The sequence below is a fragment of the Misgurnus anguillicaudatus genome, chromosome 24 (genome assembly GCF_027580225.2).
Source record: "Misgurnus anguillicaudatus chromosome 24, ASM2758022v2, whole genome shotgun sequence".
In the NCBI taxonomy this organism is placed as follows: Eukaryota; Metazoa; Chordata; class Actinopteri; order Cypriniformes; family Cobitidae; genus Misgurnus; species Misgurnus anguillicaudatus.
Window position 1 is genome coordinate 48955210 of NC_073360.2, and position 19638 is coordinate 48974847.

General features: G+C 34.9%; 1 protein-coding gene across 1 annotated transcript in view; it reads left to right on the top strand.

Annotated features, from left to right (window-relative positions):
* LOC141361726 (protein NLRC3-like) overlaps positions 1-17870 on the top strand; it is a 261228-nt gene extending 243358 nt beyond the window's left edge. The window contains exon 8 of the mRNA XM_073863424.1: positions 16067-17870. Within this exon, the coding sequence (XP_073719525.1) occupies positions 16067-17870 (1804 nt within the window). The remainder of the gene's footprint in view (positions 1-16066) is intronic.
* Positions 17871-19638: the final 1768 nt, after the last annotated feature.

Sequence of the window (19638 nt, forward strand, 5' to 3'; positions counted from 1 at the left end):
AAACACGGCAGCCATGTATCGGCCGATGCCGATACGCATAAAACTCGCAAATATCGGCCCGATATATCGGCTGGCCGATATATCGGTCTATCACTACATATTATATATTATTTCTCTCTCCAGAAACAACTCGTGTGCATTTTTGTTTATGATAAGATTATAAAGGAGCGCGTGAACGCACAGTTCTATTCTGGTGAATGATCTCAGCTTCAGAGTGGATATTTGACGAGCTCCTTGATTTCTGCTTTGATACAGTTTTCAGACATTTCTCATCATGATTGTTTATATGCATTTAAAACCCGCATTTTGAGGAGCTGAACGATATTATCTTGTTGGGATGACTTGCGGGTATTTTCGTGTATTATAGCTCAAATGAGCATGTGACGCGATATTCTTTTATGCTGCTGAATGATCTCCGTTTCAACGCAGTAAGTAATAAGCTAACTTACCTGATATCTGCTTCAGTCCAGTTTGCTGACATTTCTCGTCGTGAATGTTGTAAATCACTCATTTTAAAGAGTTGAACCAACTTCATGTTGCCATGACAAGCGCGTCCTCACTACGGCACGTGCGTCATTGTTTATGCGTCTCATTTATCATTTTCTGATAACTGCTTCAATCTAGTTTGCAACATTTCTCTTGGTGAATGTTTATATGCATGTTATCTCGTTGTAAGGAGCTGAACCATAACTTGTGTTGTGATGATGACACGCGCGTCCTCACTTCGACACGCCCATTACGGCATTCTTGCGGCTTCTTGTTCACACAGAGGGTTACCGCGTATCTTACTAGGTCCTCTTTCCGGCAACGATCCCAGAAGATTAACAGAACGAGTTTTTGTTCACACAGACACTTGTCTGGCAATTTTACGGGTATTTTCTGGGACCAGAGGTCTGTGTGAATGGGGTTCATGTCTACAGATGTATATGTTATACTGATTAACTAGATCTCAATCTTTCCAGGTGATGAGAAAATGAGACTGAGAAAAACTGTAATATAAACACACACTGTTATCAGTATTATTTTGGACAAAGTTTTGCACATTTCACTTCAATGTACACTGAATCATGCGTCGTGAATTAGCAATGTGGAAACGATGGTTTGTTACTGCAGTTATATCACGTTCAGTGCTAAAAATCTCTCCGTTCCAGAATATTTGGTTCATAACATCAAACTTTGATTCAGGTTTGTGCAACCGTGCCCTGAAGATTTAACAAAAGTCTGGGTAGGTCTAAGTTAAAAAAAACGTAAGAAGGAATTAGGAAAGTATGTGAGAAGTGAGATCAAAATGACTTTGCTTGCTTTTTTCCGCCATTTAGATCAGTGTGAGAAAAAAATGCATCGCTTCTTCTATAGCAATTTTAATTGGTCGTCATCCCTGTGAGTCTCTGGCCGTTTCTCAATACAAAGACTGCAGCCTCCGGAGGTCGCATTTTTACGCTGCCTGTCTTATTTCAAAATATTAACAATTATAAAGTTTATTCTTAGTTAATCGTAAATATGCGTATGGCTTGCGAATATAATGCTCAGTTAACTTAAATAAACCAGACTTGATGACGTATGCAGCCTTCATATGCGACCTCCGCAGGCTGCAACCTTTGGATTGAGAAACGGCCTCTGTGTATCTTAGCAACGAGTGAGCACAAGACTGTGCTGTTATGAAACCAGTCGGAAAATAGATCTCGTGTTTTGGTTTATATATTTTGTGTGTGTATGCCTCTATGTGATAGAATTATTATTTGATGCAAATAATTCTAGCCGGCTCAGCCAAACTTTATCAGCTCAATTTGGCTTAGGAAATTATTGGCTGGCGGCAGCTGAACTTCTAAATGGTGGAAATGGCGGCGCCTGGTGAAGAAGTTTATTTTAATCCCAATCTACATGAATATGAGTTTACCATTATAATCACATGCAATTTGTTTACCATGAAGTTATGCATTATGTCATGTGTTATGCTGGGTGTGGGTCAGGAGTTTAAAAACATATGCCTTATGTATGTGGTAGGAGTTTAAAAGCCATCTGTGTGGATTTAAGAACAGCGGTGTGTATTCAGGTTTCATGGTAGTTTAAAGAGCCATCTGGAAAGGCACAAAGGGTTTTAGTATTAGCAAATAGCCCAGGGTCAAATAGGTCATGGGAAGGAGACAGTGGTCTGAGGACTGTCATGTGATTCTTCAAGTTACAAGCCTGAACAGAAACATATTGTTTAAGCATATGGAGGGGAGGGAACAAAGACCATATATATTTACCAAGCCTGGCTCAGAGGGTCAGACTGATTTGGAGAGTCCTCCCGGAACTCCACTCTGATTCTGGGAGGATTCACCAGGGTGGCCTCGGCTTCTTATTTTGTCCGGAAAATAAAAGTCTATCTCTTGAAATCAAAACCAAAGACTGAAGAGCGTTTCATTGGAGGAAAAGGAAAACCACAACATTTGGTGCCGAAACCCGGGATAGAAAAGAGCTGGACAGTCGCACCACCTGGGCGAACCTGACGAGCAACACAAACAGCGTATGGCCATATATAAGGTAAGCACTTTTTGCTTATTTATTAGGTTTGTGTTGTTGGCCAGACTTTGCTCAACGTGGTGAGAAATGTAAGCTCTTCTAAATTTAAGAACCATACCTGTGTGAACTGGGTTTTGATTTCAAGGGTACAATCTCTTATAAGGCATGCATGCATGAATCTGTATTAAGTTACTTTGGCTTTGATGATCAGGGTGAATTGAAACAGATTTTAAGTTAAGAGAACGCGAGTTTGTATGCAAGGTTGCATATGCTACGTTTGTCGGGGAAGTGTATAACGTAGAGGTTTAATTTGGTTTAATTTGAAGTTAAAAGTTTAAATCATTATGTCGAGGAAGTGGATTACTGATTGTTTAATTGGTTAATGTAAAAAAAAGGACACGCAAAAGTCGTTACGTCGGGGAAGTGCAGTGACTATTGTGTAATTATTTAATAATTTGTGTTTGAGTGTGTATGCAGCTGCAGTTTGTGTGTTAGTGAGAGAAATGTGAACTTGCATCTGGCAAGCAGGGAGAGACTTTCCCTTGGGCAGTTGGGCTGTTAAGGGAGGTGTGTCCTGTGAGTGTAGGGTGACTACTGTGTTAGAGTGTGGAAGAATGAGCCCTAAAAAATAAATAAATAAATAAATAAATGCTAATTGGTTATTACTGAAAAATGGTTGGGTTAACAATTTGGTTTATAGGTTATCAAACATACATTTGAAATTTAAGGTTTGGTAAAAACAATTGACACCAGATGGGACATCAAAAAGAGCACAGAACCTGAGACCACAGCTGGCTTTCTCAATGGACAATGCAATCAGGTGGCCACCTACAGAGATGAGCAGTTTTGCTTGTTAAAAGATTGTATTGTTCACCTGAGATGGCTCGTGGGGGTCAAATCACAAATGCTCTTCCAAATTTAAGAATAAAAAGGGGAAATTAAAGATTACTAGATTAAATGATAAGAATAAAGGGTTTCATTTTCAAAAGGAAGGTGTGCTAGGACAGATGATGGTTTATTGAGTGAATGAGTTTTATTTTTGTCGTTGAGTGGCTTGGATAAAGATTTAATGTTAAGTTGAGAAAATGCCTAAGAAGTTTCGCGAACCTGAGTGTTACCGTGTCGGGGCAGACACGTTGGGGTTCGGAGAGAAGAGTACTCAAATCCTGTAGGTCAGGTACGGTCTATGTGTTATTTGTCTTGTTCTTTTGAAACGCCCGGGCTGATTAGAGCTATTGTTTTTGTTTTATTTGTCATGTCGGATTGGTAAATTGTGTAAGTGAATCTTTTCCATGTCGACTGAAGTGTAGTGGAAAGATGAACTTGGCCAGGTAGTCTAGATAGAGTTGTGTTATTTTATTTGTGTGAGAATGCAATGTGTCTGTGATACAATGAGTCTGTGTGTGAATGTCTGAGATGGAAAGAGTGGGGGCTGAGGGAGCAGTGGGTGTGTCTTTCTCCTGTGGCTCTAAAGAGCCCACAGAGAGGTGTTGTGTTACAGGAGTGAAGATTGTTTAAAACTATAAAAAAAGGGGATAAAGTTTGAAAGTATGTGAATATGAGTATACGGATAAGAGACAGTTATAAATGCTGGGTATTAAAGATTAGAGTTGAAGACATTGTGGTTCTGAGGTATTGTAGCCAAAATATTAGTTATTACCAGGACCGGAGTGGGGCCATTTTTCAGCCCGGGAGTTTCAGACCCAAGACCGGCCCACTTTTTCCATAGTGTTATTCCAAATTAGCACTTTTTTCAAACTGGATAAATAAAAAGCAACAGTTCAGCTCTTACTATAGTTTCTATTAATATCATGGTTAAACAAATAAGGTAAAAGTTAAATAATATTTCACTTAAGATGAGAAACAAAAATATTCCTCTAAACTCTAAAAAAGGCTGTGTTATTTTTTTACCCATAATGGGTAAATATTGGACAGAACACATGCTGGGTTAAAAATAACCCAATTTTGGATTGTTGTTATGCAACCATGCATGGATTATAATAACCCAGCATTGGGTCAATTTTTAACCCAGCAGCGTGTTCTGTCCAATTTACCCATTATGGGTAAAAAATAATCCAGCCCTTTTTGGAGTCTATTCCACAAGAAAAGGTTGATAAATTATTAGCATTGCTAATGCGATGAGGGCTATGATTAATCAGATGCAAATAGAAATATAAAACCCAGTCCTAATTGAAAAAGAAAAGAATTTGACAAAAAAATTTTGAATCCAATATTGGGTAAATATATAGCATAACAAGTGATTTATAAGCTTTTTTTCGACTGGTCATTTTTGACCATTTTCAGCGGGGAACTGGCTTATCTGTTGCTCAGAAGCTGCTTGCATAATATTTGCAAAGTCTATGAATCGCCATGTATACACAAGGCTAATATTTTAACTAAAAAAAAAATGTTTGGCTTGTAAATAGTTTGACAACGGTAACGTTATTAGCCGAATTATTACGTTGCTAATGCTAATCATTACTAGGTAGGGCTGCACGATTCGGAGAAAAAAATCTAATTGCGATTTTTCTGATCAAAATTGCGATTCGCGATTTAAAGTGCGATTCATTAGTATATAATAAAAGAGGTACATCCAGGTTTGTTGTGGTGGTTTTAATAGCACCAAAGAAAGATGCTGTGCTACTGTTTATTTAAAACCTCTTAAACATTGTACCAAGTTGTCTGCAGGACTTTGCTATTCTGCAGACAAACTTTTTTTTAATCTAAGAACATTAAAAAAAAAAAAAAGTGTACATTTTTTTTTTGAAAGTTTTATTTAAAATAACATATAGGCCAATGTATTTTGGCTGTCACTACAACAATGCATCTGACAAGCAAATGTTTAGTTTTTTCTTTTAGTCAAAAGCCTATACTCCTCTTGTTTTACTTTTCAGGCATCTGTAATAAATGTAAATATATAAGTTATTAGAATCTATGATTTAACATAAGCAAAAAATACAAATAAAACACTGCACAGTCCTCACTGTAGGATTTTAAATGTGGAGCTGCAGAAGCTTGTTCAGTTAAGAGTAAGGACTGATTTTTATTTCTGGTGTGTAATAAACATTTCTGACACAGAAAGCACCAGGTTACTGTCACTTTAAGACACAAGAAAGCTTTAAAACTGCTCTGCTTCAATATACAGATAAACATCCAGCTGTTTATGTTCACTTAGACAAGAAAGAAAACTTAAGTTTAGTGATCACGCGTGTGCTGTCTGCTCTCTGTGTGCGCGCTTCATGAACCCTCATGCCTGTAAATATTCAAAGCGGTGCAGATGTGCGCGTGCAAGAAAGTATAATGTACCTGTTTCGTCTGCTGTGTTCCGGGCTTTAATGAAACCTGCTTATAGTCTGATGAGGCGCTTGTCATTGTTTGTGATGCATGACGAGAAACGGACGTATATACACCTTTCTTTCAGTCCAACATTACACAAAAGGGAAATGTTTTCACGCATTTCTGTCCTTTCATTTGCCGGTTAATGAGTTATAATGCGTTTTTAAAATGACTGAATCCAAATTCTGCCAACTTCATGACATTCCGCGTTGTGCAGTTAATTCCATTTGTATGCATTTCGCGATTCTGTCCGTGTTTTCCGCATCGCGGAAATCATATGGCCGTACACTTTGTTGAGGAGTTGAACTGCTGCTCGCGCTCATGTTTTCCAAATGGTGTGATGACGTGTAGTCAGCACCTCAGTGTTCATGCACTCTATTGGTCTAAACTGCAACAAACGTAAAATGCGCATGAAGCGAACTGTCAAAAACTGCGTACTAGATGATTGTTATTTTTAATAGTTTTGAATCGAAATAATCGCATTTCTTGCGATTCGAAAATCGCATCCATTCACATCGCGATTTCGGTTTAAAAACGATTAATCGTGCAGCCCTATTACTAGGCTTATTTCTCTTTAAGTTACCTGTTGTTGTCCTCTTGAAAATAAATCTGTAAGTTTGGCACATTTGGCAGCATCATCCTCTAATGGATTTTTTTCTTCAACCTGTTTTTTTACGCCCTCCTCCTCTCAGACGCGTATTGTTACGGTAGGGCCGGCCTAGTCTCAGCCGCAGACGTCACGCCCACAAACTTCAGTATTGAAGGTCTGGCTAGGGCCGGCGAGACTAGGGCCGGCCCAGCTTGGACGCGCTATGGACCGAACCAACTCTGTGGGAGGGGAGGGGAAAACTCCCTCACATGGTACAACCCATGCAGAGACTGCGCGCTGCAGTGTCAATGCTAAATGTATGAAGTGTCATTTAAGAGAAGATTCACTAACGTGACAAATGTAAAAAAAAAAAAAAACTTGACTGGCCCAAAAGTGAAGCGGCCCACCGGGAATTCTCCCGGTTCTCCCGATTACCCACCTGGTTATTACAGTGAAGTATACAGCTACTTCTAGAAATTAAATAATTCATTTAAAGGATTGATTAAAATAAAAAACAATGTGCTCAATAGGAAAAGATTGCTTGTCCAAAAAAGGACAGATGTTGGTGATGGTATTTGATTCTATTTGACAACACTACAAAATATTATAAAGGAAATTTTATTTTAAAGACACATTGGAAATCTAAGTAAATATTTGGAGAATACATAAATTGGACAAATAAAAACAATAAGTTTGTGAAGTGGTTAAATGAGAAATAATTATAAAATATAAGGTGTGTTATATTGCAAAGAAAAGATTATGGCAGTCACATTAATGAAAAAATAAGGATTAAACAACTGTTGTGTGGAGAATTAGAAAATAGAATAATTGGATGTTCAAATGAGGAAACATTTGATGTGGCATTGTGTGAGGAGAAATACAACTAAATAAAAATATAAACTAATGAAAGATAAGAGGAGATAATTAACAGACAAAGAAATGCTCAAAGGGAGAAAGAGAGAGAGAGAGAGAGAGAGAGGGAGGGGGAAGGTCAACTCCCATAGCTCGAGGGAATTGTGGGATTAAGCAAAATCTAGCAGAAATACAGAAGCGAAGCTTTGAAAGAAAAACAACAAATTAGAGAAAAAAAACAAGTTATTAAAGGTGGAAATAAAGAGAAAAATAAAAATGACACAGATAAATTATACAAAGATAAATTATTACAAAATGAGGAGGAGTCTTCATCTGATGATGGAAGGTGGTCACAAAATAAATTTTATTTTAAATCAAAAGGCAATATTTTGCGTGGGTCAAGCTGAAACCTTGTGGGCTGATCATTCCCATCCTTTGACATTCAAGAAAGTGAATAAAAGCTGGCGATGAAAAGACAATGGCAAAAACTGTGTGACATCAAAGTGTTGGAGTTGCAGAGAGAGGAGCAACTCATAAACTAAACTGTGGACACATCCTATATGAATGGGACTATATGAAGCAGTGAAGGGGGCACTGCACAATGTTCAGAAAAAAAAAGACTGAGTGGAGTCCAGAAAGACTCACAAAGACAATAATGTTCTTGGAGGCAAGAGAAACTGGACAACACTTCACTGGACACTGAACTTTTTCATCTTCATACGAGCCTTTGAGTGAAAAAGGGGAAAGAGTAAACAGCCGTTCAATGTTTAGCAAAAGACCCTGTTACTATAGGGACACAGACAATCTTTATGAGAAAATCAGCTAGACAAATTTAAAGGCTGATCAAGAACTTATGTTGTTAGGTGTGACTACCTGTTCTGAAATCAAATTAGACTCCTATTAATCTGACAGGAAGAAATGCATAATGAAAATTGTTTTTTTTTTGGTATCTACAAAGGAAGTTAGAACTAGAATGATGGTACTAAGCTAAAAAGCAAAAATAAATGGCATAGAACAGCTATGGCAGAAAGGAAAATAAAATAGATAAAAGAAATAAATTGAAAAAACACCATAGGATACTATAAAAGGTAAACAAGAAAAAGCTGTGAGAATAGAAAAAAGAAATAACTAATTATTGTAACAAACAAACGATTTAAGGAAATAAATCTAAATTGTATCTAGTCACGATTTAAGAGCAATTAATGACAAGAAAAGATTGATGATCCAAAAAATTACAGACTTTGCTTACAAGTGTTTCTTCATTTGATAAACATTTTTACTGTGAATTATGATTTGCATAAGAAGTAGATACTTGCATTTACGTATTTAATTATAAGGGAAAATATTATACAGGTTTAGAATGGATGAACTACTATTACAACATGCGGAAAGTTAATTTGGTTGATTAATGCTAAAAAGTTGATAAACTGATTGGTTGTCATTGAGTTATAGGGACACAGGAGAACAGTTGATTTTGCCAGCATGGACAAACAGATGTGGAAGCTAAAAAGGGCCTCAGAGTGTCAGGAGATCTTTTTAGATTGTATAAGAAGTGAGAAATCTCAGTCATAAATATTATTATCATAGATGTACATGGGGGAAATAAGTGGAATGAAAATAAATTATTTGATTCATGAGAAGAATAAAGATTTTGAGTTGAGATAAAAAGGGAAAAACGGATGTGGCGGGCAAGAGAGAAGAAAAATTTGACTATCATCTATAATCACAAAGGATGGTAGATAAAAAGGTATATAAAAGAAATCATCCTCAAAGCCATACTTAACAAAATGTGTGAAAATACTAATCATAACAGAACTTATGTTTTACCTAAACTAACAACCGTACACCTTTAACACTGCATGAAATATTCGCCGATAGACCTATGCGTATTGTAAAAACATCTGGAATTAAGTGTTATATGAACAAACTAATTGTCTATGTATTGAGTTATTTGTGTACAGAAAAAGCTGAAAGGAGTTGAGGAGGACATGAGACAACATGACTTGATGAGTGCGAGATGATCTAGCTTATCTGAGGGTCGAGAGGTCGGAGGAGGCCAAACACGGCCACAGGGGGCCTAACTGGGGGAGACAGGATGAGACCAGCCCCAGAAATGTCCAAGTGGGAGGAGCAGCCAATGTAGCAGAGCTCGTAGGAAGGAGAGAAGGAGAAAGAATGCCAATGATATGAAAGAAGAAAACATCAAAACCAAATCAAAGTTAAAGCAATTCAAGTATACCGACGGATGGAGAGCAAAGTTTTGAGCACCAAGAGGAAAAAGTGAAAAAGAGAAATTGTCAAAAGAAATTGAATTGAAAAATACGAAACTGATTACTACAGAAGATTTGCATTGCTACAGTCAATTAAAAAATGAAACTGATTACTACAGACGATTTGCATTGCTACAGTCAATTAAACTTCCTGGTGTAAAATTGCTATTCACTATTTCTTTTCTGGTTCGGATTTATTGAACAGCTGCAGGATGTCCGGTTAGAACATTAGGTCTCACACCAGTCTGTACTTATTGATTATTTATTCTTAATGGCATGTATGTGTGGTTCTGTAAACATAAACAAGATACAAATATAAATAAGCATAAGTATACATTCACAGATCTATAAACAGTATTTAAATCTTATAAGAAGCATATTAAATGTCACATAAAAGAAACAAATATAAACTAAGGTACATGAATACAACATTATTCACTGGCTATTTTAATACTGCCCGCGATATATTGCACGTTAACAGCGCAGACTGACAAGCCCGGGCATGTTCCAAGACACATGGTAATGGTATCATATATAACGATATAACATAAGAGCAGCCTTAATTACTTTCTTGATAAACAACACTGTATGATTATATATCATTAAAACAAGATATTTAAGTGACATTATACAGTAATATGCAAACCGAATTATTATTATGCATTCGAACGTAATGCCGCGATAGCACTCTTATTTATCTCTTAACCATATATTAATCACTAATATGCAGAAAATAGCCTACTTACAATCAGTTGCACGCACACACAATCCACAAAGTCCATTAATCATGATATTTCTAACTAAATTAACTGTATTAACTATCTACAGCGCATCTTTGCAGCCTCACTCGCTGATAACTTTTTTGCATAACTTAACCGCAACTTTGGATCAGTCCAACTCGCGAATAGAGGCAGGGGAGTTTGGAAGAGTCCACTTTGAGGGGTGTCCTTTTTTACACCTGGCGATGGACTTTTGCCTTAAACGAGGCCCAGTGAAAGATCTGCAATAATTTCAAAGGAACAGACTCTGAAAGAAAGACTGAAAACATAGAGACATTGAACAGAGAACTTAAGGTGGACATTTTATGGGAAACATCCCAAAGATAACAATGATACAAATGGGGAATATTTACAGTTAAGGAAATATATTTGCAAAACCAGATTTCAATAATGCAATAACATTTTCAAGTCCACATACTTTGGGGTGATAAATTCAACAAAAATTCTTATGGATTACGAGAAAAAGTTTAAGGTCAACTTATCTGGATAATATTTAGGTCTTTTGGGAAATTCTGAGTTTAAAAATACATCTGGTAGGCCACAATTTGGAAATTTGTGTCAATGGAAGTAAATAACAAAACACTAAAAATAAAAAAGGAGGGATAGATATTTCAGAATGGTACAGTAAAAATTCTGAATGGTACAGTAAGATTACAATCAAGAAAATATAAGCCTTATGGAATTATAGACTTAAGGAAATTAAATAGGAAATGTTTTAATAACAAGAATTTTGAATGAATCAACTAAGAAACCTCTAGATCTATTATGAATACATCAAAAAGTATAACTTAAGGTGTAAAAGTGAGAAGAGAAATGCTATTAAAAGAATAATATAATCAAATCAGAGCAACATATACAATGAAGGTATTGGAAGATCAAATAATATCGATTGGAGAATTATTTTGGATTGGTAGAAAAAGAAAATGCTTGACCACATTAGGAGGGAGAGAAAAAGTACTTAAATAGGATGGAGACAAGAAATCACTACAAAAGAAGGGTATTTAGAATCTTTATAAAAGGATGAACACAACAATTAATCATAAATTATATGTAGATTCTGTTAATCAACCAAATGGGTACCAAATTAGATTAAGGCATGAGATTAAGCTAAATAAGGAATTTAATAAAGTTTTGTCAGAATAAGAATACAAGAATAAATAAATTATGTACAGCACTACAATCAAAAAGTAGATTATTAAGTTTACAAATAAGGCATTAATTTATCTTAGGATAACAACTAGATGCAGCCATTAGAAAATACATGATAACATATACTGAATCAATTTAATTAAAGGTTAGGGGGTAAATGAGGCGTAGGTGTCTGGTTAGAGAACCAAATGGAAGTTAAAATATTAGGATGATGAAAAATTTACTTGAAATCAACAAGAATGTTATCAGGAATTACGTTACAAGACAGTAATGAATTTACAAATAGTAAATGAGAATTCAAGCACCTCTGATGAGGATGGAAAAAATTTCATTTAAATTGTTATCAAGAATTATTATGCATGCTTTACCATTTACTAGTTTATTTGAATTAATTACATTTATGTGTGTATTATGCAATCTTTAATTAGTTTATTATTGGTTATTTACATTTAATTGTTTTATTTGGAGTACTTTACTTTCATTTGTGTTGCAATCTTTACTTAGTATATTAGTGGTTCACATTTTATTGTGTTATTCGAGTTAATCTACATTTATTTGTGTTTTTGATGCCATCTTTACCTAGTTTTATTATTGGTTATTGCTCTTTACTTTGTTTATTTGAATTAACTTACATTTATACTTGTTTATTATACTTAATTTTTGAGTTTTTATGCTTCAATTTAGTATCAATTAGTTATATTTACTCGTTTTGAATTTGAATATTGAATCTTTAACATTTCTTTTGTGTTTATTATGCATACTTTACTTTTGTTTTTATTATTTTTTACTTGGATTCATTAACGTTGACTTTACATTTACGATGTTTTATCATATACTCTACATAGCTAAAATGATAACTGTAAGCGCAAAACCAATTGCGCACAAACTGTTTAGGGCTTAAGTTCTTTTACTTTTACATTCAAGTCAAAATGAGAATGGAAAGATGTTTGTCTTATTGTCCATAGTTCGAAGTGCAGTGGCATAATTTAGTAATTGGTAAGGTATAGTGGCTTTCTTTAGCCACAAGATATTAATAATTGAAACGCTGAATTATGAAACTGCACTCCGGATTAAAATAAACAGGAAAAGTGAGGCTAAATTAAGCCTCAGAGCGGGGATTATGAAGAAGTTTATTTTAATCCCAATCTACATCAATATGAGTTTACCATTATAATCACATGCAATTTGTTTACCATGTGTTATGCTGTGTGTGAGTCAGGAGTTTAAAAGCCATCTGTGTGGTGCATCATGTGTTAGGAAGTTATGCATGTTATGTGTTAGGCTGTGTGTGGATCAGGAGTTTGTTTGCCATGGGATTGCTATTGCAATCCAGCTGTGTGTAGTCATGTTTCAGGGCACAAAGGATTTTAGTATTAGCAAATAGCCAAGGGTCAAATAGGTCAAGGAAAGGAGACACTGGTCTGGTCTGGGGACTGTCATGTGATTCTTCAAGTTACAAGCCTGAACAGAAACATATTGTTAAAGCATATGGAGGGGAGGGACAAAGACCATATATATTTACCAAGCCTGGCTCAGAGGGTCAGACTGGTTTGGAGATTCCTCCCAGGCCGGCCAGACTGGTTCTGGGAGGATTAATCAGGGCGGCCTCGGCTTTTAATTTGTCCGGAAAATAAAAGTCTATCTCTTGAAATCAGAACCTAAGACTGAAGATTGTTTCATTTGAGGAAAAGGAAAACCACAACATGATCAGACCCACACTCTGTGTCTGAGCTGTGATACGAGACAGAGCTGTGATCAGACCTCATATCTTGATCATGTGACAGTCTTTGTGTCTGTAATGTCTCTCCTTACACACTTACGTGCTACAACCTGCAGGTTAAGGACACAGGTGCTCTTTCCTATGATGTTTGACGCAGTGCACTGATACAGGCCGGATGTGCTGCTGTTGATGTTTCTCAGTGTCCCTGCATCTGATCTGAGAACAGCACCATCAGTTATCTTATACATTTCATTCATCTGCACATTCAACACACACTTTAGATTTCAGTGGAGAAAATAAAGAAACTGTGAATAATGTTTCTATTGTCTATGACACACTGCAGAATAACTGTAATAACACAAATGTCCTGTAGGTGGCAGTGGAGGCGGAGTTTTCTTTACATATTTTAATGTTTAATGTCTGATAATTATCTTGATATTTTGTCTTTTTATTCAATGAAATGTTTATGTTAGCACAATTATATTTAATCTTTTAAACTAAAAGTGTGTGTTTTTTAAGACCTCGCTGTGTTTAATAAACCAAACACTTGATAAAGTTCACACTATGATAAATACATGAATGTAAATGTAGTTCACACAAATAATAAAATATCACTTAGTCTACATTATATTAAACTCATATGACTTTATTAGGTTTACATTAGTTAAACAAAAGAGGAGTAATTTTGATTTGAGTTGAATTATTGTTAATGCTGATGTGCTCTTTGTTTCATGCAGTGAATGTAAACATATTGACTCACATTAATGATTAAGTCTCGTTTATAAATTAAATCTGTTAAATTATTTGTAATCAGATGTTTAATGTTTGTTTACTGTCAGCAGAGGGAGAAACACCTCAAACACTTCCTCATACAATAGTGACGTCACAGATGAAAGTGAAAGTAAATTGTTTTGTGTTTATCTTCCGCCATTTTAAACAGGTAGAGTTGATTTCTTAACATATCGATGATCAAAGTGGTTATTATAACATGTATAAACAGCTTTACAGGTATTTTTGTGTGTGTAGTTCATGTAAAAGTTGTAGTATTTTGAGAAAGTGAATCCAGTCAGATTGTGATGACAGCGAGTGTTCAGGTGTGTTCAGGTGAGATGAGACGCTTTTTACTTCCTCATTCATAGTTTCTTTAAAGGACAGATTCACTCTTTTAAATTCAATCATTTCTTATCTTAAAATTACTGTCAATAAGTTGATCTATCAATATTTAAAGTCGTTGAAAACATTAAGAGACTCCAACATTATTTTCAGTTTTCTGAATTTACTGTTTATAAGTTTGTGTTTCAGTTAAATCATCATTTATGTTATGTTTCAATAATGTTAAGCATTTATTTGCAGAAATTTAAACAAAATGGTCAAAATAACAAAAAGATGTAATGGTTTTGAATATAAAGAAATCAAGATGACATTAATTTTTAAACAACACAATAGTAATGTTTTCACTTGTATTTCAGGAAGAGTTTAAAGATGAATATTTGATGAATAACTCACATTTTTATGACATCTTTCATGTTTCTTGATATAAGCTCAGTCTTTTATATTGTTATATATTTTCAGACAAAATTTCTTTAAAGATTTATTCATTTATATTTTTTATATAATTGTTTCTTAATATTAATATTAATAATCTTAATATTAGCATTATTTATTGAAAGTTTTGTGCTGTTTCTGATTCTTAATTTAAATTGTGTTAATTTTGTGTTGATGTATTGTTGTGTAGTTGTGTTGTTTCTTCAACACTCAGGATTAATTTATCTGAATTATAATGTCTGTTTATTCTCTTTGATTTTAAGTTTGTGTCTGAATGTTATTTTCATTCAGTATCAGTTGTGGAGATCAGATTGATCAGATTCACCTCTGCAGCTCCATCATGGATCAAACACAAACATCAACAAATGAAGATTTTTCTCCAGGATGCAGGTACTTTATAGAAACACTTTATTAAATAACAGTTATATTATAGGAACATACTTAAGTGTTATTTTTATCACAATCTTTGAAGAAAATATTAGTAATGTAAAGTATTAAATCTGTTGTGTGTTATAGTTCAGATCATCAGAAGAGATCAGATTCAGAGTTCAGTTGTGTGTCTATGAAGAGTGATGCGTCTATGAATCATCCAATAGAGTTTAAGAGTGAAGAGACAAGACCTGCACACAGGTATAAAATATCTTTACTACTATTATTTTAGTTTAACATTTTTTTTACAATCCTGTATTTTGTAAAAGAGATGAGAAATTATTCTTCATTATCAGACATATTCATGCAAAGAGACACATTAAATTTACAGTTTTTGTATTAAAATCTCCACACTTGCTGTAATTGTTTACATTGAAATGTATAAATATGCTGGCGTGTGCGTGCACTTTAGATTAAAGTAGATTTGATTGGCTCTCATTGGTTTATCGTTCATCGGTTAAAAAAAACTTTTACTTGTATCTTTATCGTTATAGTTGTGGTGTGAACTCCACCATTCTCTTTAAAATCAAAGGGTTTTTAAAACTATATTTTTTATAGTTATTGTTATAATGGGAACTGCCCTTTAAGTGATTCTTCATTTTCATTCTTGCCATCCAGACAAATCATAACAGAACCCGACTGTAAGGGGAGGAAGATTGAGCAATTTGGGAATAAACTACAAGACTTCAATAAAAACATGAGTCCTCATTTCAGGTAAATAATAGGATTTTAATTTATTTTTAGAGACTAAAAAAGGTTGACCACATGATACTTAAAAAAACATTTTCCATTCATATTTATGTCCCGTGTTTTGTGATGCAAAAACAACATTTTGCTCTGTACTTTTTAACTCAAACTTGTTCTTATCTAATATATTACTTTTAATTTACAGTCATGAGTCTAATCTTGCTGAAGTCCTGAACACATTCAGATCAAATCTGAGGAAGAAGTTTGAGTGTTTGTATGAGGTAACATCAAATAAGAGAAACCCAACACTACTGAATGAGATCTACACAGAGCTCTACATCACAGAGAGTGAAAGTGGAGAGATCAGTAATGAACATGAGGTGAGACAGATTGAGACACAATCCAGAAGAACAACAACAGAGGAGACACCAATCAAATGTAATGACATCTTTAAACCTTTACCTGAACAAGACAAACACATCAGAAGTGTGCTGACAAAGGGAGTCGCTGGCATTGGAAAAACAGTCTCTGTACAGAAGTTCATTCTGGACTGGGCTGAAGAGAAAGAGAATCAGGACGTCCACCTCATATTTCCACTTCCTTTCAGAGAGATCAATTTGATGAAGAACAAAACACTCAGTCTTTTAGATCTTCTTCATCTTTTCTTCCCACAAACAAAAGAAATGGAAATCTTCAGTGATGAATATAAAGTGTTGTTCATCTTTGATGGTTTGGATGAGTGTCGTCTGTCTCTGGATTTTCACAGCAGTGTGAGGTTGTGTGATGTAAGTGAATCAACCTCAGTGGACGTGATGCTGACAAACCTCATCAAGGGGAATCTGTTTCCCTCTGCTCTCATCTGGATCACCTCCAGACCAGCAGCAGCTGATCTCATCCCCTCTGAGTGTGTTGATCGAGTCACAGAGGTACGAGGCTTCACTGATCCACAGAAGGAGGAATACTTCAGGAAGAGAATCAGTAATTGGTGGCTGTCTGATCAAATCATCTCACACCTGAAGTCATCCAGGAGTCTCTACATCATGTGTCACATCCCAGTCTTCTGCTGGATTTCAGTCACTGTTCTAGAGAGAATGTTGAGTGAAGCAGAGAGAAGAGAGATCCCCAAGACTCTCACTCAAATGTACACACACTTCCTGATCATTCAGACAAACATCAAACATCAGAAGGACTATGAGAAGAAAGATGAAGACATGATCTTCAAACTGGGGAAACTGGCTTTTGAGCAGCTTGTGAAAGGCAATCTGATCTTCTATGATGAAGACCTGAGAGAGTGTGACATTGATGTAGCAGAAGCATCAGTGTACTCAGGATTGTGTACTCAGATCTTCAGAGAGGAGTTTGGTTTGTATCAGGGGAAAGTTTACTGCTTTGTTCATCTCAGCATCCAGGAACATCTAGCAGCTCTTTATGCTCACATCTCCTTCACAAACAACAACAGAAATGTGTTTGATGAAAATCAGTTTTCTAAAGTTTTGGGCAAAATAAAATACAAATCATTAAAAGATTATTTATTAATCAATTTACATCATCGAGCTGTAGATGAATCTTTACAGAGTAAGAATGGACATCTGGATCTTTTCCTGCGTTTTCTTCTGGGTCTTTCACTGGAGTCCAATCAGATTCTCTTACAGGATCTACTGACACAGATGAGAAGATGCTCCTACAAGAAAGAGAAAACTGTTAAGTACATTAAAGAGAAGATGAATGAGAATCTGTCTACAGAGAAATCCATCAATCTGATTCACTGTCTGAATGAACTGGGTGATGATTCACTGCTGCAGGAGATTCAACATTATGTGAGATCTTCATCAGTAGGAAAGACCAAACTCTCCTCTTCACAGTGGGCAGCTTTAGTTTTTGTGTTGTTGATGTCTGAGCAGCATTTGAATGAACTTGATCTAAAACCATTTATTGGATATGAAAATACAACAGATGAAGTTCTTGTGAAACTGCAGCTTGTGATTAAAGAAACCAAAAAACTCAAGTAAGTAAAACTAACAACAATCACATGACTGTTTACATATTAAAGCAACACTATGTAGTTTTCCATGTTAGATTGGCTTACAGCTCCCACATGAGTTTGAAAAGCGCAACAGTGCAATTGTGTTGCTTTAATACAATTAATTTAATTAGTTTATGATTTTATTTTGAACTCTTACTTTGGAAGAATCTTTTCTAACAAAAGTCATTTTCTTAATGTTGTACATAAATCAAAAGTCAATCTCAAAAAAGTTCCCAACATTCTGCCAATATAAAAAGTGTCCAGTTTTCTTGACGTTCTAAGAACGTTTCTGTGTTGTCTGAACGTTAGATGAATGTTACATTCTACCATTTTTACACGTTATGACAATTTCATGTTTTAATTTTCACACAATGTTTAAAACAACAACTTATCTACCAACTGCTACAGAATTACACTAACTTTACATTACCATAACAAATGTGTTTTATATACACAAAGTTAACACAACCAGACAAGAACTAGTAAACAAAAAGTCAAGGGTCAAGAGTCCAACTAAAACAAACACTAATCACAATAATGTTGACTTTAAATGAAACAAATCATCAACATCTAAACCTAATAAGTGAATTGTGTTTTCTACAGCAATATTTTTACAGAACATTCAGAAATAATGTTTTATGGGGTGGTTTCCTGGACAGTGATTAGCTTAAACCAGGACTAGGCCTTAGTTTAATTATGAAATATAAAAAAATTTAACAAACACACTTTGCTAAAAAACATTACTTGTGTGCATTTTAAGGCAAAACAAATGGCATTGATGTATTTTAAAATATGTCAGTGCAAGTTGTTTTCAGTTTGGACAGCTATTACATTTACTTTAGTCTAGGACTAGTCTAATCCCTGTCTGGGAAACCACCCCTATAAATTTTAAAATAATAAAATGCAATGTTTCTCTATCATATGGCTGGACGATATGGCCAAAATTTTTATCGCTGTATACTTCTTCATTTCGGTCGGTACGGTATAAATATGATAACGGTATGCATATTTTAAAAAGCCTCAGGAAAAATGGCCAAGAATGCCTGCAATGGATGTCTGAACCAAAAACAAATCTCTGAAATAAATTGGGCCACCGGGTTGTGTTTCTGTTTTGATATATTATGGATTTATTCAGTCATAGTATTGACTTTCATAGTTCCATCTGTGTTAGTCTATAGTTTTGTTCAATTAGCTATTATAGTAATATGTGGAGAAAATATAAGTCAACGTGACCCTAAAATTATTGTATTATTTAATGTTACATACTGTAAGAAAAATTAAAATTACTGATCTACTTGTAATTGCTTAGCAAGCTAGATAGTGAAAAATTATACATTTATTTCATGATCTAATCTAATATTTTTTATACAAAGATGACGGTGTTGACATGTTATGGTTGTCACAGTATTAGTGTCCAAAAATATGAAGAAGTTTAAGAGAAAATATCAAAGATACAGGAGCTTGAGTGATCTTGAAGCATGCAGTAGAGCTGAAGGTTTGAAAATGGGGTCCTCAGGAATGCAGTTGACTCTGTAGTTGTCTGATTTTATTGCTTTTTATAAATATCTGACGGTGGTGACGAATATGTGGGACACATTTTAAGCAATCACAAAATAATAGTAAATATTGTTCAAAACTCACTGTTTGTAGTTTTTAATACATATTACAATGTACTCTTTCATGTGGTAAATATATTATTTAATTCAATTATTACTTTTTTAATCAAGTTGAAATGATTATCTCTTAACCGAGGA